Below are 27,793 nucleotides of genomic sequence, written 5' to 3'. Positions count from 1 at the left end.
GGCCCTGGGCTGCATCCCCATCACCAAAGACAAAGGAAGATGGCTCCCGTTGCTTTTAAGCAAGAGCAGCAGCTACGGCATCCCTCCGTCTCCAACGGCAGACAGTAAGCAACAGCCCTCACCTCGATGACCAGCTGCAGATCGTCCATGTACCGCTCCTCGGTCTGGATCAGCTCGTGAATGTAACCCTGTCGCTTCCTCTCCATGGGCTGCATGGTGTCCAGGGCTTGGAGATCGGCACACCCTGTGGAGACAGGGCAGAGCTTAACCACACTACTTCAGCCCCTCAGCGGATGTGCTGCTTTGAAAGGACTTTTCCAAAGGAGTGTCACACATTTGCAGAGAGCGGACTGAGGCACTCACTACTCAGTCAGTGCTCCTGGAGGTGAATTGACCGCATCTGTGAAGTTACAGCATGCTCCTGACCTCTGAGCAACAGTGAGGGAATTAAGGATTCTAGAAATGGCCTCAAAGAATTTCACCATCTCACGGCTTTTGGGACTTATTGAATGATTAAATAAACTAGTACTTGTGATGGGTGTTTTCCAAACTACACATCATGAGCTATCAGTGGGTCATCAGCCACTTGGGCCCAGCATTGACAGAAGAAAAAACGGTCTGCCATGCACACGGCGCCCTTAGGCACCGTCAACGGCCTTGGCAATGTGTCTATTTACTTACATATTTATAGAAAATTCCATTACTCACGTTGAATTACTGTTAATAAAACAACAACAAAAGGCCTGAGCACGTGTCTCTAGAGTTTTGCAAGCAGACTTCTAGGGTTAAACAATCTCATCGACTCACTGAGAGAAAGCAGTGGGGTGGGGTGGGGTGGGGTGGGGTGGGGGGGGGGGGGCACACGGCAGAATCCTGACTCAGAGGCATCCCAAGCAGCTCTCAGAAGGGTGAGCAGTACTGCATGCACTCTGCAGAGCCTGACACCGCAGCCAGAGGGTGGCCTATGCACAGTGACACCGAGAACTACCCCAGGAACCCCCTCCTCAGGCAGAAAGTGGAAACAGGCTGTGTGACTAACAGATCAAATCAATGTAGGACTTAAGCACACGAACTGGGTTCTGGTTGCAGGAGGCCCTGTGGTCAATTAACTGACGAGTACTACTATTTTAATACTTTTATTATTTATGCGTACGTTCGCAATGAGGTCAGAGAGGTGCAGGTGCCCTGGAAGTGCCTTGAGTCACAGGTAGTTGTGAGCTGCCTAATGTGGGAGTCGAACTCAGGTCCTCTGTAAGAATACACTGTCTTAACCACTGAGCCATTTTCCCAGCCCAATCACCAATTAAGCTGTAACCAAATGGCAGCTGCGGCCGTTTCCTGTGGCTCTCACTTCTGGTTTTTGATGAATGCTGTTGGCTAACATCACTGGTTAAATTCTCAGTTGTTCTGGTAACCGCTACTCAGGAAGTGTTTTTAGTTTGTGTTTGTTTGCTCAAATACATCTACTGAATGTAACTGGTCTAAGAAATTTCCCTCTAAATGGTACCCAGGAAGCTATCACATGAGGCGGTAGGAAGAGCGTTTCAAGTCACAATGAAAAATAATCCTTTGTAAGCCTATAAAAATAGATTTTTAAAAAGCACAGGAAAAAAAGCTGGAGTCTGTACGACGGCTCAGCAGGTGAAGGAAGTCACTTGCCATGACCTCTGACCTGAGCGAAGGGGAAACTGACTCGCACAAGTCATCCTACACACACACACACACACACACACACACACACACACACACACACACCCAGACACAGAGAGAGACAGACTGACAGATACACACACAGACAGACAGACAGACACACAGACAGACAGACACACACACACACCGACACAGAGAGAGAGACAAACAGATACACAGACACAGACAGATACACACAGAGAGACACCGACACACACACACACACACACACACACACACACACACACACACACACACAGACACAGATACACAGACACAGAGAGACAGACAGATACACACACACAGACACTGACAAACACACACACATACATACAGAGAGAGAGATAACAGACAGACAGACAGACACACACACATAGGCAGAGAGAGAGAGAGAGAGAGAGAGAGAGTGAGAGAGAGAGAGAGAGAGACAGACACAGATAGACAGAAATATATGGGTTTTTGTTTGTTTGTACAAGCGCTGAGCTGGAAGAAGGCAGTGAGGCGCAATGCTCACGCCCTGAAGCAGTAGTGAGATGTCCCAGCAGAGGTCTCGGAGTGAAGACAGTGCTGGAGGATGTGGAATTCCCTCACAGGGCAGCCCCAAAGCAGCGGGGAAGGAGAGCACTGCCCCAGAGGGAGGACAAACAAGGACCAGACTCCTTTTGTCCCGCTGCTTGCTGGGGGGACACTAGGCAAACACTGTCACAGCTCTGGACTCCAGCATAGACTGCTTGAACCTTTTCTGACCTTTTCCCACTTCAGAACTAGAGACTGAACGTAGGACAACCTTGTGTATGCTAGGCAAGCACTCCCACTGAGCTATGAATTTAAAATATATATCTATTTGTAGGCCAGGCGTGGCGGCGGCGGCAGCACTCAGGAGGCAGAGGCAGATGGGTCTCTGTGAGTTGGAGGCCAGCCTAGTGTACAGAAAAAGTCCCAGTACAGCCAGGGCTACACAGAGAAATCCTGTCTCAAAAAGGAAAAAAAAAATGTTCCTATTATTCTTGATTATAGTTATCTTACTTCTCTATGTAACAACATAACAAATAAAAGTATCTTTTGCTTTTGAAATATGCATGATTGTCTCAAATTATATAAATCTTGACCACTGGTCTATATCCCGAGATTACATTAAGAGAAAAGAGAAGTCCCAAAGACATTTAATCACTTATATCTAAGCCATTAAAATAAGCTTCTCTAAAAGGCTACTTCAAAAGAAATACACAAAACAAGTAATGGAGTTTGTGTTCTTTTAATAAGCACACTTGCATAGTTATATTACAATTGTGTAAAAATAAACAGATCATCTCATGCCCAGCACGCTAGCATTTGCACAATCTCAATACCTACAACACTATGGTTTCCAAGATACACAAAATAAAAATTTAAGGCAAATACATCACTTTGCAACAATTTAATAATTTATTACATTACAGTAGCATCACAGCAGCATGTAATAATGCCACTCTAGGCAAAGGGTCTCAGTATTCCCATTAGTTATTTACAAGAATTCATAACTTGGTAAAATCCATTCTAAGAAAACTTGGCAAACAGAGCTTTGGCCTGGACTTGGCATTTCTTTCTCTGCCTTTCCTCCCCCAGTCTCTTTCTTTTGAACTCTAGTTTCATATTGTAATTAAAAAGTTACCGTTTTAAGTGTCCCATTATTTCAAAATACTCAAAGATTCAGAGAAGCTATATCATCGATAGGATTAATTTAGTTTTCAATTTTCTGAAGTAACAGTTTTGGCTGTAGCCTTCCCCCCTCGCTGCTATCAAGTTCAAGCACGTGTTTTCGAAACGCCTGCCACACAGTGTGATCTTAACCAGGCATTTCCTACAAGTTCCATTTGACTCCATGTATTTCACTTCTTAAATTATGTCTCCAATAAACTCTCTCCTTCTAAGCAACAGAAAGCTGCCTTATATTAAATCAGAAAGGAGCAAATAGACGGCTGGATGAGGTATTGCAACAGATTGCATGCACTTATAAGAACAATTTAAATGATTATATGTCATACGATTTCCTTCCTTACAGCTTTCTATCAAATATATGATAAAATACCTACCCAAGTCATAGCTGGTTAACACAGTAAGTCTATCCTCTAGACTGACATTTACTTTGAATGCTGGGCCAGTGTGTGACTTAATCCACAGGTACCTGATAGACATATTTTCAGATTGGTTATAGATGCTGAGCTCAACTTGAATGCCATTTCTAGTAATCTACTTTAGTGATGGAGAAGTGAAGTGATTTGACCTATAAAAATACTTTTGGAATAATATGTCAGTATAGTAGAAAGCCCAAAATAAAAATTATAAAAGAAAAAAGTCTTTACAGAACATTGTACTTAATTAGCAGTGCTTGGATTTCTAACCTTGGTTTATACAGCAGCTGTCCACACCCTGAAATCAAGGATGTAAAAGCAGAATGTTGAGGAGATAAAAAGCAAGATCAGGTAATCTATATACCGTGGAAAAGTCAGTTTGGAATCAGTCTTTGCACTGTCTCTAAATGACTGCAGGCAATTCTCTTATCCATCTATAAACTGATATTATTGCTTTCTTATGAATGCCATTTAAAATACTGTCATGACGGCAAAGGTAAAACAGAGGTGGTCTAAGAACTCTAACAGAAGTCCCCACCCCAGGGAGCACACATACTCTCCTGACACTGTAAGAGTGTGAAGATTCTCCAATACAGATATCTGAGCTTTGTAAAGTTGTAACTAAACTGTTGGTTCTTTCTCAAGTCATGATGTAGGCAATGTACAATTGTAATAATTCACTCATAATATATAGGCACATTAACATAAATATTGCACAAAATATGCCTTTAAATTAAAGTGAGAGGTATAAAAGCATGTTTCATTTTCTCAAAGAACTCTGAGGAATAAGACTGGTTGTATACACACTTATCTGACATTTCACAAACAGGAGATTGCACTGCAATTTGTAAACATTTTAAATTGCATAAACTGCTCATTGAGTTTCAAATATGGTTTAATACTGTATTAAAACTCTTTTTCATTTCAGCTAAGTGCTCTATACACATTAGTTTTATAACAATGTCTATTGTGTTTAGAGCGCTTTCCTTTCGGGGGAAGAGGTAAAATTCTCTGTCAAAGGAGCCAACGTGGAAGAAGTCTATTAACCAGGAGCAACAGCAGCCTTCGGCCTCCAAGAAGCCTCGTGCGTAGGGAGGAATGCCAGCTCTCACGTGCTCTCCCCACCAGTCTGGGCCCTTGGCTAGAGGCTGCATGCCTGCTTCAGGTCTGGCACAAACTCGTCAAGGATTCCTTATGGTTTGTACTAAATGCATTATGAATGCCAACAGTGTCATTTTGTATCCTAGGGTAAGTAAGTAGTCACCTGAGATAACATAAATTCTACTTTAGAATATATTATAGATATAAGTGTTCTAAGCTAGGGGAGTTCTCTCACCTCACAGTCCATGATGGACACTTCCCATTCTTGAAAGCAATCTATGTTTACGTCATCAATAAAGCAGTAACTGTGTGCTGGAACACAGATCTGCAACCTAGAGCACCTAAGACCCTGAAGGGACTGCCCGAGTCCTGCGCTCATCAATGGGCAGTCGAGGCACACTAGACATACACTACTCTGCACACACTGGCCAGAGCACAGCACTTTCATCCTCTGTGAGACAAGGGAAGTTCCTCCAATGTGACTGCTCCCATTCAGATTACACAGAAACACAGAAAAGATTATTTCCATTCTCAGCCGTCAAACAAACCTAACTATTGGTACTCATAATGGCATATTAGAAAGTAATAAACAGTGCTTATTTGAGGGCAAATCACAGATTGAGCCAATTATGGGCTCTTGTGATTAGGATTAGATCAAATATAATAGCAGAACATAAGCAAACATCACCTGAATTCTGTAATGAATATACGATTTGCAACAGCATTGGAAACGCATGGCAGCCCATTCCAAACCAGACAGAACAGTTTGTGCAAATAGTGGGTCTTTGTGTGTTTGTACTCCCACCATGTAAGGGCAACTTGAATATGCATGCTAATGACCTACAATTACCAAATTAAAAAAGGAAGAAAAATGCTAAAGGATGCCAGAGTGAACAGCAGGGAAAGCCACACAAAGACCCACTATCCTTGAAATTGTTACAAATAAATTTTAACCATAAATTAGAAACACGAAGAAAGAATCACAAGTGGCTCTGACATTCAAACGAAGTGAACGAATTGTGTAGGAGATATTTGATCAGGGCTGCCTGCCCTGCCTCCAGGCTAGAGTCAAACTTGGATAGTGGGTCTCTGGGGTGCTTTCACACTGGAAGACAACATTGGGTCCTAAAAAAAGAAAAATGAGGAATAAAATGAACACAATGCAAATTAGGTGGGTGAGAGAAAATCTGACTAACGGTCACATGCAACATCAACTAAATACATTTGCACCACTGAAATCCTCAACCTTCGAAAGCCCCAGCTGTGGAATAAAATGAAAACGGTGTTTAGAAGGACGAGAGAAACACCAATGGTGACCTACAACTTAACCAGCACTAACGCCTCCGAGACCAGGAATGACCGACTCACTTCCCAATATCTGAGTAGCGAAAACAACGCTCTCAAGTGAACCCCTGGCCATAAGCATGGAGCATTTCAGAGCAGCACATCCTAGGGAAACTGTAGGCCGATGTCAGCTTACGTTCAGTGAACTTTCATAGCTACTGTTACAATGAATTCTGGTCACTGCTGAAAAGCAATTACGACTCTCCAGTTGCTAATAAACAGCTACTCTGAGCAAACCTAACAGACACTCAGCAGTTTCCTAGGTGGTTTAAAATGTTGTGTTATGGAAAACAAAGTTTTCAGAGGATCTATGTGGAAACCGTCTACTGAGAGCCAAGGGTGACGGACCTTTACCATTCATTTAGGAAGGAAGCATTATTTTCAGATGTATTCAGACTACAAAACCCCAGGTACCTTAGCCCAAACCAGTGCATCAGATAAGCTATAGAGAATAACTTCACAACAAAGAGCACTTTGAAACTATTCTTTCTGGCCCAGCCCCTGACTGCTCTATTTCCTCATCTCTAAATAGGTAAGAGAATCAAGGAAATAACTGGCACCTCCTTCCATCCCCATCTGCCTCTCCAGCAAACTCTTGGTCCCAGGCAAATGTCCTTTGAGAAGCCTTCTGAATGGCATGCCTTCTTCCCCACACAGACTTAGAGATCTTTCCCAGGCATGTGTTTGTACAATAGTCACTATGGCAACGGCTGCATTTATCTGACTGCTCCAACTGAAGTCCAAAGCTTCTTTAGAGCAAGCACTGTCACTGAAAATCTGAATTCTAATGCTGTGAGTGTGTGGTGGGCACTCAAGGAGTGTACTTACGAAATGAGTAAATTCCTTGACTGAAGCAAATGAGAGCTTCATTTCTTTAAAACTGTGTAGAACAATAATAAATGAGGCTTCCCTCCTCTTACTCGTTCAAATACTATCATTTCCTTATATTATTTCAGGGAGAGCTGTGCTAACATGCAGCCAATAGCTACAATGGCTGGTTTTGAACTGGATTCCAGCTTATGGTCCTCTTGAATGCTGGAATTCTAGGAGTGTACCATGCCTGGCTTGCCAAAATTACAAGTTACATGTGCAATTTCCCATGTGTCCCTGAATAACTAATTCATGCTTTCTGTATAATTTGTGTACCAAACAAATTTCAAATCCTGTTTCTCTTAAGAATTAGGAACTGGGGGCATGGCTCAGTGGTAGGCCCTAGGTTCAATCACCCTCAGTACCACCCCAATGCTGCTACTACTGCGGAGGAGGAGAGGGAGAGAGGAAGTGTGTTACTTGAGCACGGCAGTGCAGGCCTGTAATTTTCGTACTCAGAATCAGAAATTAGAAGCAGGAGAATCAGAAATTCAAGGTCATCCTCAGGCACAGAGCAAGTGAGGCCAACCCCAGCTACATAAGACCAGTATGTATATCTTTAAAAAAGCTGTCACTCAAGCTGGGTTACTTTTCTAGGAGGTTTTTATATTTGAGATAGATTGCTCCAGAGTAAGGCTTCCTTTCTTTTTCTCTCCCTCCCTTGCTCCTCCCCCTCCTTTGTGTATGTCTGGTGTAATTGAGAAACTGATCTGGATTCATACATATTTTGTGGCATGAGATAGCTCTCTAAGAATTACCTAGTGAGAGTTTTGTAAGCATTTAAAATTGGTTATTTAATTTTTCCAAACTGGATGGTATCTAAACACATAGAAAATAAAGGAGGGGATTCCAAAATTAATGGCACCTATACACTAAAGGATGCACTAAGTCTAGGGAAATTTCAGGACCAGCTCTTTCTATGAGCCTGATAAGGAACGCCGGTGCTGGAAGCAGTGGTGGTGGAGAGGAAGCTGCATGGGAGATGCTGTCACAGCAAAGAGCCCCACGAGGGCTACACAGTTTACAAAGACAAAAACTAACACTAAAGCCTGAAGCTAGCAGAGAGCACTTTTGATAATGTATCTTGGGGTTTGTCTTATTTGAAAGATTAATTACATCTGCCGTGAGTGTTAAGATCTGATCCAGAATAGCAAGGCATGCAATCCAGCCCACTAAAGATGGCCTATGGAGTGAGAAGGAAATAATCCGATGTTACTCACACTGCTGACTCGGGTCCGAGTCCGTTGTTGTCATCTTCACATAGTTGGAAGGAAAGAGACCGGTCACCCCGCTGATTTCCCCCTGCCACCAGTCAGGGTCATCTTTGTTCATGACATTGATCAGCTGTCCTTTGGAGAAATTGAGCTCATCTTCATTATTCGCTGCATAGTCATACATGGCGATCACTTGACATACTACCAAAAGAAGAGCACAAGAATACGTTAATGTGTTCCTACGAGCATCAACCTTGCCCCTAGAACTTAAGTGATTATTACATTCTAAAATTAGGCTAAACATTTCCTGTTCGTGCTCTCTCCCCTAATCTTCTTGCCCACTCTGTCTCAAGAAACAAAGCCTAAGCAACTGCAGGTAGAAATCCAAGGGAACCACTTCTCTAATATGACAGAGCAGCAACTTCACATTTCAAGGAGTATCAGAACTCTGCAGGAGGACAGTCCCAGTGGCACGCTGCTCTGAAGTAGAGGACGGGAAAGGCAAGTTTTCCGTGTCTTTCAAAGAGCTAGCTAATCTAAGACACTCCCCCGCTTTCACAGACTTTCAGATGAAATCCAAGGTGACCCACTTTCGTACCAGCGTGAAAGGCAGGTGTGGTCCTCTCACTGCTTGGACCCAGTAGTTTTACGTGACTGGCAGGAAACCACCCCTTCTGTCGCTTTTTCCCTCTGGCCTATAAAATCAGCAAAAGAAATGTGTAATTAAAATAGGAAATTAAAAACAACCACTGAGCTACAACTTAAAACTAAAAAACCTAGGCTTCCGAATGACAAGTTAACCTTGTTTATATACTGGCCTTTGCACTCGGCTCCTCGGATGGATCTAAATCCTTGGTGCATCATTCCTGCCAAATGTCTTAGTTTATCTAGCACTGTGGTGACTTATGGTTGGTGCTCTACATCATGCTCTACCAGCCCACTCCGATGACAGGGCTAGAGTCATACACGTTTACCATATTACAGTCAATTGTACCTATGTGAAAAGCCCCAGTTAAAAACTCCAATACCAGGGCTGCCACAGGCTTCTCTGGCTGGCAATAACTGTGTGTTGTCACAAATTATTTCTAGGAAGAGGCAATGCTGTCCTCTGCTCTCTGGAGAGGGACACCAGGTCTACTTTGGGAAGCCCTTGCTCTAAGCCATTGGCTGATTTTAATCTGTACTGTTTCATAGTGACAAGCAGTGAGCTCTAAGAGTCCTAGTGAATTACCAAATTTGACAGCAGTGTTGGGGACTAGTCATGGAACCCCTGAACCCATCACTGGCCTTTTAGCTCAACGTTAAACAACTGGAAAATTCACTCTACTATGTATCTCAAAGTACTGCTGAAGACACCAGCTCTGGAAGTCTCTAGAGGACGGTCCAAGCTAAGAGTTCTCTGGATATTCTGCCCAAATGACACAGTTTAAAGAGGCCTTCCTAGAGCTAATTGCAAGTTCAAGTCGACTGTTAAGGGTATAGCTCGCTTAACGTACACCCTGGAGCTTTGTCCGTAATCAGGAAGCCAGTGAAGCACTTCTGGAGGGTCATTTCCCGTTTAGGTAGTTCAAAGTGAATCAGAAGGTGGAAATTGAGAGGCTTAGTCAAGAACATATCAAATCTGCACATCTCTGTTCATCAGAAATTCCAAGACTACAACGCCAGAACCAAGTTATGCCTAGCCTTCCTGTGCATTTCTACCACATGGAAACTTACATAAAGGCACTGCTATGACCCTCAAGTGCATTTAGGTCAGGAAGGAAATACTAGCTATGAAAGAAAGCTTTTGCTCTATAAAACTACATGTGCCAACTAGCTGTTAGCATTGTTGGGAAAAACTATACTCATCTATGCCTGCACTGTTTCCTTGCACTGCTGTTTCCAAGGCCTAGGACGTGGGGGCAATGACAGTCCAATGGGGATATTTTCTCAGCACCCGGCCAGGTCTTCTCTTTAGAGGGGGACGGCAAGGGGGGTGTCCCAGGCAGAGAGGACGTTATGCCCTTTCCTTTAAGAGAAGGGCCTATGGCTCAGTGAGTGATGAACTGGAAAACAATTACGCTGTTAGAGGACATGATTCTTCACACTGTTACAGGTCAGCTAGACTATGTTGGAAGCAGCAGAAGACCTGAGGGAATATAATATGTTTAAATGCTAGCCGAGGACCTCTCAGCGTTACAACTGGGGTGACGTTGCCTTTTTAACCGACTGTCGTTTTTACGAGCCCGCATTATGACTGAGAAAAGAACATTACCTGTAGCTCTCCTTGCCACCACCCACTGGTGTTCTTCTTTAAGATTAATATTAACTGCCCTGGTGCCAGGCTGAGCTGCTCGGCCCCGGAAGCAGCATACGCTGAAGTCACTTGAGCGATCTCTGAAAGAAGAACCAGAACTGTGGGTCCAAGACGATGACAGAGCAAACACCAGTCAGTTGTCCAGGCTACTGTTAGACATACCAGGTTTTTTGTTTGATGTTCCAGATTTGCTGGCATTCCCAAAATTCTACAAGGAAAAAAAAGATTTTTTTAAAAAAAATCATTTTCGGCAATCCAGGCATGACAATCCAGATTTATTAAGAATTAAAGATTTCTAACGTTCAGGATTCTTGTTTCTTTAAATGAAGACCAAGGTGACAGGGAACTTTGTCAAACTACTGAGAATCCAATACTGACAAAGGTCTGCTAACGGAACAGTTTATAAGCAAGCACCTTACACCACACACTCACATGACAAAAACCCTCATTTTATGTAATGTTCCTGGCACTAAGCGTGGCTGTCTGGAATATATTAGTTTGGTTTCCAGTGCTGTGATGAAACACCTTGACCAAAAGCAACTTGGGGAGGAAGGGTTGATTTCATCTCACACTTCCAGGTAAGAGCCCATCAGCATGGGAAGTCAGGGCAGGAACCTGGAGAGAAGGGTGCTGCTTACTGGCTTGCTCCTCTAGCCTTCTTATCCTGCTCTCCTATACCAGGACGGCAGTCCAGGGTTGCCCAACCCATAATGCGCCCCCCCCCCTCCCCGCAATCATCATTAATCAAGAAAATGCTCAACAAGCTTGCCTACAGGCTGATCTGACGGGGGCATTTTCTCAACTGAGGCTCCCCTTCTCAGATGACTAACTAGCCAGTTCACGGGCTATCCTATCCATGAACGAGATTAGTGTTAATGCTAAGTACAGAAAACATGTATACTGGGGGTATATGAAGGCATATATGAGTTTTGTTCTTATTTTCTATAAGGGACCCTGACTCATCCATAGCTCTTGCTGAACAGGAGGCAGTATTTATTTATTTATTTATTTATTTATTTATTTATTAATTATTATAGTCTCCCTAAATGATTGGATTTGATTTAAGAATAGGGAATTCCTATTATGGGTAGCAAGTATAACTTCTGTTTGACTTTAAAGGATAAACTGGGGATGGAATGAAGCTCAATGGTTGAGTGTTTGCCTGTTATTTGTGAGGTCCTGGCTCACTCCCCAGTACTGCAGAGTAATGAAGAATAAACTAAACGGATCACATTTATTATTTTAGGAGTATGAGTAAAAGGGGGGGGTAAGGCGATTTTCTTTTCTAGCACACAAGCTGCAGTGAAGGTTCAAAGTCAAAGCTAACAACTGTGAGCACGCAGGTGTGCCCTCTACACGATGACAGACACTCAGCTATTCAGTTTTATAACAACACTGTTAAGGGATTATGACTGTCCCTATTTTACAGAGAATGAATCTGAGCAACTGTTCCACGTCACCTGGCCTCAAGTGGCAGAGGCAGGTTCAGCCCGCAGCCTGGTTGTCAGTGTGTGGTTCACAGATCCCTGCAGTCCCTGGGTGCCCGCCCTTAGGAGCCTGTGGAGTGAAAACCACCTTCATGGTTCCACTAGAAACTCCTTTCACTGTGCTGACAGTTACAATGGGGACAGGGAAGGCCAATGACTTGGCAGCATCAAACCATATTAATAATCTGGCACTCAGTAAACAAAGCCAGTTTCACTTAAAAATGTCTTTGGACAGAAATCTTATTAACTCTTAATCTTCTTTAGTTTGTTCTGATTTCTTGGGACAGGGTTTCTCTGTGAAACACTCAGTCCTGGCTGTCCTGGATCTTGCTCTGTAGACCAGGCTGGCCTCGAACTCACAGAGATCCACCTGCCTCTGCCTCCTGAGTACTGGGATTAAAGGTGTGCGCCACCACTGCCTGGCTTCTTAATCTTTTTAAAAAGGTTTACTTTATTTTATGTGGATGACCATTTTTGTTGTTGTTGTTGTTTGTTTGTTTGTTTTTCCCCAGAAAGGGTTTTTCTGTAGTTTTGGTGCCTGTCCTGGCTCTGTAGATCTCTTGGAGATCTCAGCACTCGGGAGGCAGAGCTAGGCGGGTGTGTGTGTGTGTGTGTGTGTGTGTATACTAAGTACACAACTGATGTTAATGGAGGTAGAAGAGGTGTCAGACCCGGAACTGGAGTTACAGATGACTGAATCATCATGTGGGTGCTGGGAACCGCGGCAAGCGCTCTCTCTTACCATTGAGCCATCTTTCCAACCCCAACTCTTAATCTTGATTATGTACCTCTTTTCAGTGGAGACAGGGTCTCACATAGCCCAGGCTAGCCTTGAACTATGTAGCCAAGCAAGACCTTGAACTCCCAATCTTTCTGCTGCTCTCTCCTAAATGCTAGGATTACAGGCTTGTGCCACTACACTCTGCTGAGTACACTTCTTTTTCATGAGTGTGACTAAACGGAAGTGTACCAGTAACGTTTCTACTATATACCAGAGATGGTTGTCTCAAGGAAAAGCATTTCTGCGATTAGATGCTTGTATAGAATATTTTTACTTCAAAGGACAGAAAAATACTTAGACTTGGGGTTCAGGAAACATCTCAAAGGTAAACTAAGTAAGCCTGCCAAGGAGAACAGCTGACAGGATTTGCTGCCATGTTAAAACTCAAGCTCCCCTCCCCCACTTAATTCTTGGGATTGGGGATTAAACCTGGGTTTCACACCTGGAGGGAGGCAAGGGCTTAACCACAGAGCCAGACCCCATCCCCAATTTACTCCTTAAAGCCAAACTGAAGTCACAGAACCTTTATTCTTAAATCAGATGCAGTCATTTTAGAGAGAATATAGTTCTAAAAATCTGCCCTTTTGACAATATGACAGGACGCTGTCATCTACTAACATGCTGGGCCTCATTCATAGCTAAACTATGCCACATGTGCTCCGACAGGCCACAGGTCTGTCACACCTGTTAACCTTTCTGACAAGTGATGACATTTACAGATGTTATTGTCTTGTATTACATAATAAAATATGTCAATTCAGGGGATATCTGCTTACCTCAGTGAGCCACTAGTTTCTAAATACCAGTGAATGGTGTAAGTAAAGGATCTATTAACTATGCAAAAGAGACCAGTGCAAAACATTCTATATTAAAATTAAAAGAATTTTAATATAAATTAAATATCAATTTTATTCTAAAAACTATTATTTTATTCAAATAAATAATAAAAATATTCAACAAACAAATTAATTTACTAACCAACACATTATTAATTACTAGATTAATGAATATATTTATTTAAATAAAAAGTAAATTTATTATTGATTAATCTTAAATATTAATAAAATTAAAAGAAATTTAAATATGAAAGTATTTTAATATAAAAGCATTCACTGATATGACTTTACCTTGCAGAGCTACAACTAATCTACAACATTTTACTCCTGCATCAAATTCTGATCTAGTAGACTCCCAAGAGACATCTGCAAATATTAAAATATTTTTTTACCCTCAAATCAATATGAGGTTGTATGTTCTTCCTGTGATATCTTCACTTGGGAGGTCTTACATACAGGAAGATCATCATATTTGTAGCAAACATAAAGACAGCCTGAGCTATGTTAGGCCCTGTGCCTACTCCAATGATAAAACATTGAAAGTGTAAAACCAGACTGAATATGGAGATAGATACAGGGTCTGTCCTCATTTATTCCAACAACCCTAAAAGGTTTGCAGAAATAAAAATTATACCCCTCTTCTTCCTGAATAGTTTTTTTTAAATTTGAGTTATTTTTCACAAAACTTATGTTTTCATATAGTGAATTTAATTCTTTAAACTGACTAAATATTTAACTGACTCCAGTCTTCATTTCTAGGCCTGAGGGTTTCCACAGTACAGAATGGTGGCGTGGAAAGGCAGCGGGAACTCAGAACATAGAGTTAGTGCTGGTGCGGACTGCTGTCAGCGGGCTCTTTGTGAGCTCTGCCGACTCTAGAGCCGGTCCTTAGTGTCAGTGACACGAGGCTAAGTCCTTTCGATGGCTTGTGCTCCATTCTATGAATCCTGGGTCCCTGGTCTTCTACCTGGGGCTCCAAAGTCAGTCCTATGTGATCCGAGTTACTCTGGGTAGTTTCCTTGTGAGGAAAGCAGCCGGACCCAAACCACAGATCTCTGTATCAGCCTGAGTCTTGACTGGTAACAACAGAGTGCTTCTACTTTAGTGCAAAGAGCCTACCTCTTGATCTTTTGGTTTAACATAGTTGGACGGGAAGATTCCAGTTCTCTCTCCAATACTTCCTGTCCACCACTCTCCATCTTTCTGGGTCACCAATATTTCTTCACCTTCACTGAAGGTCAAATCTCCAGGCTCTACACTTGAGTATGGATAAAGTGCAATATATTCTGTAGGAAACAAGGAAAGGCAGATGGTCTGGATCTGAAGACTACAGAAATAAGAAAGAAAATGGGCCAGTCTCTAAGACGTAGAGGTTTATGGTAAAAGACCTTGAGTCTTACAAACTTCTAACAAGGTCTTCAGATAGAGAACAGCCAAAGCAATCACTTAATAACTGTCCAGGTGAAGGCTGACCAACTTTACCAAGGACCTTACATTGTTTTCAATTGCTGTTACTTTGTTAAAGAAAAGAGCAATCACCACTTAGCTGCAGGACAGTGGGCGCTGCAGCACCGGAGCAGCGATAGTCAATCCTTCACTTTCATCTGCTGTGTTTCAGAGTCTATGTGGCCAGCCCTGGCTGGCCTCGAACTCACAGAGATCACCTGACCCTGCTTCCCCAGTGCTGAGATTAAAGGTGTGCACACTTTGTCAATTATCTTTTTGGCAACTGAGAATTATCCTCAACTACAAACAAATAGGATCTCTACAAAAAAATGGATCTGAGGCTTAATGGGAGTGCTACTTGGTGATAATGGAGTCCAAACAATCTTCTAAACCTTTTCTGTACAACCCACCCTAACGTGCCCATCTGTTCTTTAATGTTCTGTACACAGCTCCGGAAACATCAAGCACCGCCACAAGGCTCCAGCTCCTGGCAGTGCTTGGCTCCACACAGACGCTAAGTCAGTCTCTGTTACTGAATGACCTCAGGAGACAGGTCTGCAGTTTTAGATTGTCTTTGATTCTTGTTCCTATGGTTACTACTACTCCGAAGAAGAAATCTTTTTATTTTTCTATTTTTATGTACATTTGTCAACACAGAATCTGATCTTTTATCAGAGACATATCTGAAACCCACCTGTTCTCCAAGCCACTTTGCCTAGCGGCTTTACTACAAGTAGCTTACAAGGTCTAAGGAAATACAGTAGGTAAGAGCACTCAGGTTCCCTACTGCTCCCTACACAGTGCCGCTACAGTGCAGCTATGGCGCCAGCCTCTCGGGACCAAGTTTCCTAAGTTACCGGTCATGTCTGACTCATTCTCTTCTTTCTGTGGGAAGCCCTTCCCATCCTTTGTCACTGTACTGGGGTTAAAGGCATGCACTATCCCACCTGATTATTTTTATTTATTTGTGTGTGTGTGTGTGTGTGTGTGTGTGTGTGTGTGTGTGTGTGTGTAATCTGCAGAGGCCAGAAAGGGCACCAGAGCTGTAGTTACAGGCAGTTGTGAGTAGGCTGATATGGGTACTGAGAACTGAACTCAGATCCATCATCCCAGCCCCTTGCCGATTTTCTGCAGCACTGACTCTAAATATGCTAAAGATTTTTAGCCACGTATTTTCTGTATCTTCAATATTCATATGAAGTAAAGAAAAGCAGGTTTTCTTTATTTCAAAAACATCAAAGAACTAGAAGAGAAAAGAACGTGTTCAAATAATAACTAAGCTAATTCTCATTTAAAGCAAATTGCCCAAAGCTTACCTTCTCCAGCTGGATAGACGGTGGAGGTAGGTTTCTTATTTACAGCCGCATACAAAGCTTCTGGCCTAGCAAATTAAATGGAAAAATAAGACAGACAGACACACACACACACACACACACACACACCAGATTCTCAAGAAAGGTGAGCTGAAGACTGCAACAGGGTTAGCAGCATCTGGTGTTCTCTCAACTAAACTACCAACTCTGGGCACACACTAGGAATATTCTTATATATAGAATCCTTCTAGACTAACAACTGTCTAATTATAAACCACTACATTTAAAAATAACTTCAACAGAACATAGCTTTCACTTTTATATGGAACTTTTTTGTTGTTGTTTTGTTTTTTTGTTTTTCAAGACGGGGTTTCTCTGTGTAGCTTTGGAGCTTGTCCTGGAACTCGATTTGTAGACCAGGCTGGCCTTGAACTCACAGAGATCCACCTGCCTCTGTCTCTGCCTCTCAAGTGCTGGCATTAAAGGTGTAAGCCACCACAGCCTGGCTTTGCCTTTATATGGAATTTAACAGACATCTGCACACTAATAAGTGGACAGTGTTTTAAGAAAGCACATACAGAAATTGGCTTGACTTACAGATAAAGTAAATATATGAACATTATTATTTGATTAGAGTGTATTACAACTTAAAATATAATCTTTAAAAAAAATCTTATTAATTTCCACGTTAATCCAGGTTGCTGGTTTCAAAGGTTTGGAAGACCTATCACGTTCAAGATCTAGATACCTAGGGAATGCAGAGGCCCCCCAGGACCTGCACTGAATTATGAAGTGGAACAGAGGGAACGTTACTCAACCTCACAAAAGGACTGTCTTGCTTAATGCTAATGTCTCCATTAATGCAGGCTTTGCTGGTCCTTTTTCTGTGGCTTGTGTTTTGTTTGTTTTGAGACAAGGTCTTCTATGTTGCCCATACTAGTTTTTGAACTTGAAAGATCAAGTTCAATCAAGGCAATCCTCCTGCCTCAACTTCAAAGTTGCTGAACCTATAGGCATGGTTACCCACACCCAGCTCTACTGCAGGCTTTTAAGTAACATGACTTATCTCTTAGAAAGTGTCAGTAATTGAACAGAAATTTAGGGGGGAAACTGCCTCTAAAACATTTAAACTTAACCTATTTCTTGCTTAAGCTTTCTTCTCTGTAGTATGTTATACAAATAATACAATAACTGCTATGAAGGGTGCTGTGGATAGCGCTCTGTGTAAATAAAGTTCTGACTGGCCAGTGGCCAGGCAGGAAGGATAGGCGGGACAAGAGAGAAGAGGTTTCTGGGAAGTAGAAGACTGGAGAGGGACACCGCCAGCCGCCGCCATGGAAAGCAACATGTAAAGACACTGGTAAGCCACAAGTCATGTGGCAAAGTATAGACTAACAGAAATGGGTTAATTTAAGATAGAAGAAGCAGATAACAAGAAGCCTGCCACAGCCATACAGTTTCTAAACAATGTAAGTTTCTGTGTGCTTTCTTGGTTGGGTCTGAGCGACTGTGGGACTGGCGGGTGAGAGAGATTTGTCCTGACTGGGCCAGGCAGGAAAACTCTTAACTACAGAAGGGTCTAGCGTGAAGATGCTAGACATATACTGTGACTTTTACTACTTCATCTTTCCAAAATTCCAGGTCAACCTGAGAAGCTAATTTCTACATCCGAACTAAATACTAGTAAGTGCATATGCAGCACTCAAGAGTCTTCCCGTTTGTTCAATTCCTTCATCTAATCAGAAATCTGAAGATAAAATATGCTGGTGGAAATAGTAGAATTAGGACATAAGCTTGATTCCAAGACCGGGATCCTCATATATTCAACTGCTCCTGTTCAGGCCCTTCCACGTGGGTCACAAGGGACAGTTACCCACAGCTAACAGTGGTGCTTGCTCCCATGTCAGAGCCAGCTAGCAACCTGACAGCCTCACAGACTGAAGGGCTTGGTCAAGCTGGTTTTGGTTTTATGTATCTGCAATTTCCTTCATTTGTTCACTCACTCTCTCCTGTCTTCATTCATTAAGTTAGGATGATTCAGCAGCTACTATATATCAATATCATAGTAGGTATGAAAAAAATGGACCAAAGGAGACAGAATAGCTTCATGAGCTTATGACTTCATTAGGAATATAGGTTAAAAAAAAAGGCCAATAACTATGAAGACATGTGCTATGAACAACAGAGAAGTTATGTTTAAAGAGCCCTGGAGGTCCAGGCATGGAAATGCTCCAGCTTGAATGGCCAACACCACAGTAAAGAATCCTTTAAATACTGAAAAATTTCAGTAAACAATGCTTCAAATAAAATTAAAGGTAAATTTTTCTAACTGGTTTTATGGTAAAAAGAAAAAAATAAAAAGATCAAGAAATTGAGTATTCTGAAAAGGTCCTAAATCTGAAATGGGTAGAAAGAAAGATTCTAAAACAGATACACACACGTGAAGTGATGTTTTCTGTGTCGGGAACCACCCTCTGGCAGTCAAACCCCAACATCCCCCACATAAATACACAGAAGTGCTTACTCCTCTCGCTTGACCTCACTCCCAGGGAGGATCTTGACGTAAGATTTGGGGAACCACCCTCTTCCTCCGTGCACCTCCCCAAACCACCAATTTTCTTGCTGCTCCAGGACAGTAATGACGTCGTGCTTGGAGAAGTTCAAGTGGTTCTCCTTCTTTGCCGTCCAAGAACAAAGGGCCTGAGCTTTCAGGTTTTCTACAGCCTGCCCCTAGGAGACAAAGCCACCAGAACTTACAAACAGACCATGGTAATCACCACTCGAGGACTGTCATCACGGATACTGATGAACTGCATACTCAAGGAAGTATCTTAAATACATCAAATGACACTTAAAAAGGAGGGACTGCAATTTTTTTCTCTCCTTCAGCTTCCAATGGCTTCTAGCCGCTGTTGGTAACCCCCTTCCCCAAGGACTAGAGACCTGGTCACAGCCAGCATCTCCCTTGCTGTTCCCTCCTCCCTTCACAGTAAGCTCTTCACTCACTCTGTACTCTGCCTTCCCACTTCCCACAAGCAGTAACACCGAGTCCATCGGGCTGACTCTCCTGTTTCTACCTCCCACCTTGCCACAGCAGTAAGTGCACCTGACTGCGTCAGGCTTTCTCGTGGGTTCCAGAGACACGAATGCAGGTCGTGGAGCTTATGCACCAGGTGCTTTACTCACTGAGCCGTCAGCCTGGCCACAGTGGTGTAAGTGTGAGCGTCTCTCAAAATCTTCCAGCAGTTTTTCACTGCCGAACCGTCCAGTACTAAATGAACTGCTTTACTGAAAAACCCTAACCTCTCGAACTGCTTCTCTTAAAAGGTATTTGTTGGCTGATATTTTCATGACTGAGACAGAGTCTTGCTTATGCAGCTCAGGCTAGCCTTAAATGCTTTATGTAGCCAAGGATGGCTTGAAAATCCCAGACCTTCTAGCTCAGCCTCCTAAGTGCTGGTGGTCTATACCAACACCATGCCTGGATCACACAGACTTCTTCACACTTTCTCAAGAGTTGTGTAATCTGACCACACTATAAACAAGCTCATTTCTTCCAACACCTCTAACTGATGTGCCTCACTGACCTTCCTCACACTGCTCTTTCACTAGAGAAACTTCTAGGTCTGGTGAAGGCTTGCTTCTGTTTGAGGGTCCAACTCAAATATTTTCCCTTCAGGAATCATGCTCGAATTCTCACAGATCGGCTGAGATGTTCTCTCCTCTCTAAGCCCTCAGAAATTTGCACATGTATTTATTACAACATTTCTCACACTTCACAGTTACATGTATGCATGGTTTCTTTTTAGGTTGCAAACTATTTAATGGCAGAGTTTTTGTTAACTTATGTTTTTCTTGAATTTTTAGCACATAATAAAATGCTGGAAATTATAACCACGTGCTAAGGATTTCTAAGTGAAGACTGCATTTCAGGGGTTACTGTGATGAAGTCTGCCATCTCTTTATAGTAATATTAATATATCTAAGTACATATACCAAAGTCTCAAGGTTCCCAGACAAGAGAAAACAATGCCCCTCCCTCCCCAGTCCAATCCTTATGGGACTGAACTGTTGAGCAAATACTTAAAATGTAACTGAATGCTACAGGCTCTGCTTAAATGAGGGAAAGACGGGTGCCTCTGTAGGGCATCCAAAGCAAAGTCAAGATGACAGCACACAGAACTATAGATAACATACCTGTCCATGAATGGGGGACACGGATCCAGGGGACACAGTGCGAGTAAAAGCTGACTTTTGTTGCCATGATGTGTTAACAGTAAGGTTTGAGAAAGATACATTTTGATAATCAGTCACTGATGCTGGTTGATTTGAACAAAGTGGTCTGCAAAGGTAAAACTTTAAATAAGTATACACAGTTGTCTAGAACCTAATGGAGTTCTGCCAGCCTACCCACATGTCTAGTATACACTGCGTTAGAACAGGTCTTGTAGGTAAAATGAACTTATGCACTATGAGGTTATTTACTAAATTCCAGTATTAAAATAGGAACAAAAGGCACTGTTGGAAGAGCCAGGCCAGATGCAAACGGCGATCAAGAGTCAGGCTGACACAGCTATGCATTAGCAGTCACACACTGGCAGAGCTACAGGAATCTCACGGTTAGTGCCCAACTCACTGGGAGGAAGTTGAGGTAGCAGAGAGAGACACTGTAGGAGGAAGTAAGGCCTTCTTAGGAGAGGGAGCTTTTTCACCGGATGGCACTTTTTCCACATAGTTGCATGGGAACCAACCAAACTTTCCCTGAAAGCTGCCATAAAGCCAACCAGGTTCTCCTACAGTCTTTTCATCAACCTATGGAAGAAAAAAAAAAGAAGTTCAGTGCTTATTCTCAGACTCAGAATTAAGCCCATCTGAAATAACAAGGTATATCCTGCAAATTATTAGATTACTATTTCTTGACATAGACAAATTATCTCTTAAAATTATTATCAAAATTAATGTATGAGGCCAGGTGTGATGGCGCACGCCTTTAATCCCAACACTCAAGAGGCAGAGGCAGATGGATCTCTTGAGTTTGAGGCCAGCCCGGTCTACACAGCAAGTTCCAGGCCAGCCGGACTTAGATAGCGACACAGTCTCAAAACAACAACATAACACAAAGTTAATACATGAAAATAAGTTACAACAAAAGCAGCATTATATAGAGTTTACAATGGAAAAAATTCTTCCCCTACTCCACACAGATGTATTTTTTAAACAGAACTACTCACAAACCATGGTTGGCCGTAAACTGGCAGCAGTACTCCTGTCCTGGCCTCCCATGTGCTGGGGTCACAGTTCTGAGGACCGGGCCTAGCAGCAAGTACTATTTACAACACTACTTCTTGGGTTTGTTTTCAGTCTTTAGACATTATCTATTGGGTTTTGGTTACAAAAAAATAAAGATTCACCTCTCTTTCACTATACTTTCTTACTCTATCTGTATTATTATATAATTTTTATTTAAGTATAATTAACATTTATGCTATATCTAGGTCAATCTCTCACATCTGACTTACACATTTCCTTTCTTGTAAACTTTCATATCCTACAGTTATTCACTGAACTGGAAAACCTCTGTGAATGATTTTCTAAGTGGTAAAACCAGTTTCTTTTCCCCTTTAGTACAGGAGCCTCCACGTCACGATGCCTCCGCCCTTCTTCCTGGTCACAACCTTACACACAGCTGCAGCCTCCATGCTTGTGCTTGGTCTCCTTGCCTCATGCTCTGCACTGCTCACAGGCCTACTTGCTCCAGAGCTAGGCCAGTGCTCTCACAGAACAGCCCTCAAGCTCTCCTCTCAGGAGGGACTTCTTTTCCAAAGGGACAATCCTACACTTTCAACTCCCAGCACAAGATCTTCAACTAGACATCCACTAGGAACATCCAATCCGAGTCTAAGATTGAGCCCCTCTCCCTGGCCCTAGGCTCCAGTCTCCAGTCTGCTATTATTCTTTTCTTAATGGTGAAAAAAAGTGTACATTTAGCATTAGCCAGCTGGACTCAGTTCAGATGAGCCCAATGTTGTTGACATATTCCGAACACCATAAATGAGGAGGCAGCTGAACACAGGCCTTCTCTCCATCAAGCCTTATGAGGATGTTGACTTTGGCCACATCAATGTCATAGACTTTCTTCACAGTCTGTTTGATCTGGTGCTTGTTGGCCTTGACATCCACAGAACACAAGTGTGTTTGCCTTGCCTTCTTCACGGCTGATTCAGTGGTCTGGGGGAATCTGATGATGGCATAGTGGTCAAGCTTGTTTCTCCTGGGTGACTGTTTTGAGGATATTTCAGCTGCCTCCAGAGCGGCAGGGTCTCAGGCCCTGGAAAGTGGATTTTCTTTTTTGGGCTGTGGCTGCCTTTCAGCACTGCCTTCTTGGCTTTCAAGGCCCTCACTCAGACTTCGGCAGGAGCTTCCTTCTTGGCCTTCGGCTTCATCCTCCATTGCTATTATTCTTACCATCAAAGTCTTAAGCCCCTAAACAAAAGTCTGCGGCTCTTATCTCTACAATCCATTGATAGCCAGACTGTTGACTTGGTTATTCCATCCTCCAGAAGCAACAGCAGCCTTTTTTGTATAACATCCATCACTATAATCTTTACTCCCAGTGAGATTTGATTAAGCTGCTCCCATAGAAACTGTTACAATCAACATGACCACACTGTATTCCTTCTGTACAGACATTGCCCCTGATGCTGTCATAATCATAGGAACTGTTACAATCAACAAGACCACACTGTATTCTTTCTGTACAGACATTGCCCCTGATACTGTCATAATCACAGGAACTGTTACAATCAACAAGACCACACTGTATTCTTTCTGTACAGACATTGCCCCTGATACTGTCATAATCATAGGAACTGTTACAATCAACATGACCACACTGTATTCCTTCTGTACAGACATTGCCCCTGATACTGTCATAATCAGCATCCCTTGTATCTCTTCTAGCTGTCTGAGTGGTCATCAACTCCAGCTAGCACAGTACACATCTACTTACTTCAATGAATAAATGACTATGCCAAGCATCTCACAGCTTTATTTTCTAAACCTTTCTACCACACACTTTTCTGCTGACAATGTTACATTCATCAAAGCACACAGGACCCGTTAGAATTTTAGTTAACATACAAAGCAGTGGGTTCTAGCATGGCATTATCACGCAATATCATCCACTACATTCTATTCATTTCCATCTTCCTGGATTCTGTCTACTTCTACTGGGTCCTTCCTTTCCTCAATAATGTCTAAAAACAGCTTGAGATATAATTAAAATACATCTCATATCAAAGGTGTTAATGTAATGTTTTGGTATATTTATATGCCTTTCAAGACAAGGTACCCATCACCCCCAATTCTCCTTCCTGCCCTTCACACCTCCTGAGAAACACTGGCCTGTTTTACATTACAATACATAATTTGCATTTTCTATGAATAAAATTGTACATTATTTTGTTTGCCTCCTTACATGTAAAATAACTGTTTGTGGATCCATCCATGTTGGAATATGAGTGCTATTCCTCTTTATTGGCAGTTATTTGCATATATCATAATTTGTTCATGCTTTTCCTACTGATGGACAACTGAGTTGTTTCAAGTGTTTAGCTGTGGACATCTGTGTTCACATGGACGTGCATTTTCTATTCTCTGAGGTAGATCCTTATGAGTAGAGTTTCCGGGTCATAGTAGATGCATATCCCACCCCCTTTTTTTAAATAATGGCTTATTGAGTATTATCTTGATATCATTCAGAGACTTAAATCTGAGTTGGTGACTTTTAAAGCCTGTGCTTTCCCAATATATCATATTACCTTTATCACACGATTCTCTATTTTTTTATTTATCTATCTCACATGAGTTACGATAATACAACAAAGACCATTTGTTCCAATGAACAAACAAATGGCCCAAATCCAGTCAAGACTGCAGAACTTAACTTCTCCTCTTTTAACAGTTGCTAGAAAATAACCAGTGTCTCAAAATTCTACTGTTCGATTATTAGAACACTGCAAGTGGTGTGTCTGGAGTGGGTAGCCATCCCAGCCTTGGCCTGGAAGTTCCAACCCCCATCGAGGCTTCGGTAATGGCCACGCCCACAAGGCGGGGCTGAGGGAGGACGCTGAAGACCCAGGATCGAGAGGAGAGGTCTCTCTTGGTTCCAGGACCCTGGACGCTGGAGGTAGACTGAGCAGAGTTCTCCAGAGAACACCGACGGACTGCAGACCCTTCCCCAGACCCTACAACCTATCCCTTCATTTGTAAGTTACCCCACAAAATAAACCTCCCTTTGAACTACGTGGAGTGGCCTTGATACTTTCACCAATAGTGTGTCTGTCATGATGTGAACTAGAAGACACAGTGGAACTGGACTCAGAACCAAAAGACACACTTTCATTCTGTTCTGTCATGGTAATTTGTCTGAGAGTAAGGTTTTCTTTTTTGGTAGTAATAAGTACCCTGTAAGACTCCGAGAGATGCTGCAAGAGCTAATGTTTAAAAAATATTTTTAGAAGTCTGTAAAAACCAAAGTTAATATTATAGAAAACATAGCACAATGCATTGTAATTAGCTTACCCATGAACAGAGGAGGCTTCATTTCTTACCTGAATTATATCCCCGGAATTAAAACTCATCTCATCGAGGTTCCTTGCTTCAAAGGGGTACAACGCTCTATAACTCACCAAAGCACTAGCTGTCCCACCTGAAGAAAAGAGAACACCCATCATCTGCTACTTCTGAGCATACACATCGTTACTATGAGTCAACAAAGAGCTCTTAATCTACAAGGAAAAAATGAGCACTGAACAGTGTGATGAAGATCTGCCTGCCTTAGACTTGTTAGGGGTTAACTACCTGGACTGTTGAGAGTGGATGTAAAGTGAAGAAGAATGTTCATCTTAAGTGAGGCAGGAGGCAGCGAAACAAAGTGATGCCCCACAGGCTGAGACAGGCCCCAGATCTAGGGGAAGGTGTGAGAGTCGGGCAGACCAGGCTGTGGGCAGTGGCAGGCATCTACGCAGGCGCAAGACGCGATCAGAAGTGTGGAGGTGAGACTGTGGCAGAGACATAATGGACAACAAGGGAGCCTCGAAGAGACTAGTGAGTAAACAGAGGATGGATAGTCATCCACGGACTTACTGTTTGCTCTAAAGGGGAAATAGAAGGACTCACAAAGGGAAAATACATCGGACTTGATAAGTCTAAAAATACTTGGTTAAAAATCTGAGCACACTGTATCACTATGAGGGATGTCGATGTTTTCTCACCTAAAAGCAGACATACTTCTTCTGAAGTAGGATAGGAATGGACTCCAGGCTGCTTAAGGAAGTATGCCTTCTGAGAAAAGTTCAATGTGAAAAAGACCTAAAATGTATTGTTGTTTCACGCAAAGAAGTGGCTAAACTATACTGGCTAACTAAAGTAAATATTTAAGATTATGTCAGTTCTACAAACTGTAGCAGCTCTTTATGTTATCCATGAAATGACCCTTTGTCCTGTTAAGGTTTCTCCTCAGTCAGTCTGCGCATGCCCATGCACTTTCACCCACACTTAACTGACAGGCTCTGACTGCGGACGAGCGCCGTCTGTCTTTCTGTCTGCCCTCATCCTTACTTGGTTTTGCCTCAGCTTTTCGCTCCTCTTCTTGCGTTTTCTCCTGTGATTTTTCTTCCTGAAGTCGCTTTTGTTTTTCTTCTTCTTCCTTTCGAATACTTTCTCTCCACAAGTTTTCTTTTCCTTGCTTTGCTTTCCTTTAAATAAGAGAAAGGAAGACTTTACATAACATCCAAATATGTGGTACACCAAAACCAAACCAACATGCATGCCGGAAGACCTGCTTCCCACTGGCTGGAGAACTAGCAAGATGTGTTGAGGGTGGAAAGGGGGCTGAGGGGAAGGGGGCTGAGGGGAAGGGGGCTGAGGGGAAGGGGGCTGAGGGGAAGGGGGCTGAGGGGAAGGGGGCTGAGGGGGAAGAGGGACTGAGGGGGAAGGGGGCTGAGGGGAAAAGGGGGCTGAGGGGGAAGGGGGCTGAGGGGGAAGGGGGGCTGAGGGGAAGGGGGCTGAGGGGAAAGGGGGCTGAGGGGGAAGGGGGGCTGAGGGGGAAGGGGGCTGAGGGGAAAAGGGGGCTGAGGGGGAAGGGGGCTGAGGGGAAAAGGGGGCTGAGGGGAAAAGGGGGCTGAGGGGAAAAGGGGGCTGAGGGGGAAGGGGGCTGAGGGGAAAGGGGGCTGAGGGGAAAAGGGGGCTGAGGGGGAAGGGGGCTGAGGGGGAAGGGGGGCTGAGGGGAAGGGGGCTGAGGGGAAAGGGGGCTGAGGGGGAAGGGGGGCTGAGGGGGAAGGGGGCTGAGGGGAAAGGGGGCTGAGGGGGAAGGAGGACTGAGGGGGAAGGAGGACTGAGGGGGAAGGGGGCTGAGGGGAAGGGGGCTGAGGGGGAAGGGGGCTGAGGGGGAAGGGGGCTGAGGGGAAAGGGGGCTGAGGGGAAGGGGGGCTGAGGGGAAAGGGGGCTGAGGGGAAAGGGGGCTGAGGGGGAAGGAGGACTGAGGGGGAAGGAGGACTGAGGGGGAAGGGGGCTGAGGGGAAGGGGGCTGAGGGGGAAGGGGGCTGAGGGGGAAGGGGGCTGAGGGGAAAGGGGGCTGAGGGGAAGGGGGGCTGAGGGGAAAGGGGGCTGAGGGGGAAGGGGGCTGAGGGGAAGGGGGCTGAGGGGAAAGGGGGCTGAGGGGAAAGGGGGCTGAGGGGAAAGGGGGCTGAGGGGGAAGGAGGACTGAGGGGGAAGGGGGCTGAGGGGGAAGGAGGACTGAGGGGGAAGGGGGCTGAGGGGAAAGGGGGCTGAGGGGGAAGGAGGACTGAGGGGGAAGGGGGCTGAGGGGGAAGGAGGACTGAGGGGGAAGGGGGCTGAGGGGGAAGGGGGCTGAGGGGAAGGGGGCTGAGGGGAAGGGGGCTGAGGGGGAAGAGGGACTGAGGGGGAAGGGGGCTGAGGGGGAAGGGGGCTGAGGGGAAGGGGGGTGAGGGGAAGGGGGGGTGAGGGGAAGGGGGGCTGAGGGGAAAGGGGGCTGAGGGGAAAGGGGGCTGAGGGGAAAGGGGGCTGAGGGGGAAGGGGGCTGAGGGGAAAGGGGGCTGAGGGGGAAGGGGGCTGAGGGGAAAGGGGGCTGAGGGGAAAGGGGGCTGAGGGGAAAGGGGGCTGAGGGGGAAGGGGGCTGAGGGGGAAGGGGGCTGAGGGGGAAGGGGAAATAGCCAAAGAGAAACCTCAGACTAAGGTGAGTGGAGAGTACACTGACGACTCTCCAGATCTCAAAGTCCCTCTA

General features: G+C 43.9%; 1 protein-coding gene across 1 annotated transcript in view; it reads right to left on the bottom strand.

Moving 5' to 3' along the window:
- The window catches only part of Itsn2 (intersectin 2), a 103,903-nt gene that overhangs the window by 16,292 nt on the left and 59,818 nt on the right, over positions 1–27,793 (bottom strand). Inside the window, exons 19-30 of the mRNA XM_036170334.1 lie at positions 26,110–26,246; positions 25,101–25,198; positions 21,125–21,300; positions 20,686–20,830; positions 19,013–19,218; positions 16,492–16,556; positions 14,849–15,015; positions 10,788–10,833; positions 10,584–10,705; positions 8,928–9,024; positions 8,336–8,530; positions 123–244 (exon numbers count right to left, since the gene is read on the bottom strand). Of these exons, the coding sequence (XP_036026227.1) occupies positions 123–244; positions 8,336–8,530; positions 8,928–9,024; positions 10,584–10,705; positions 10,788–10,833; positions 14,849–15,015; positions 16,492–16,556; positions 19,013–19,218; positions 20,686–20,830; positions 21,125–21,300; positions 25,101–25,198; positions 26,110–26,246 (1,576 nt within the window). The remainder of the gene's footprint in view (positions 1–122; positions 245–8,335; positions 8,531–8,927; positions 9,025–10,583; positions 10,706–10,787; positions 10,834–14,848; positions 15,016–16,491; positions 16,557–19,012; positions 19,219–20,685; positions 20,831–21,124; positions 21,301–25,100; positions 25,199–26,109; positions 26,247–27,793) is intronic.

This window comes from Onychomys torridus, chromosome 21 (genome assembly GCF_903995425.1).
Source record: "Onychomys torridus chromosome 21, mOncTor1.1, whole genome shotgun sequence".
Classification (NCBI taxonomy): domain Eukaryota; kingdom Metazoa; phylum Chordata; class Mammalia; order Rodentia; family Cricetidae; genus Onychomys; species Onychomys torridus.
The sequence above is the reverse complement of the archived record's forward strand: the minus strand, read 5'-3'. Positions and strand labels throughout refer to the sequence as shown.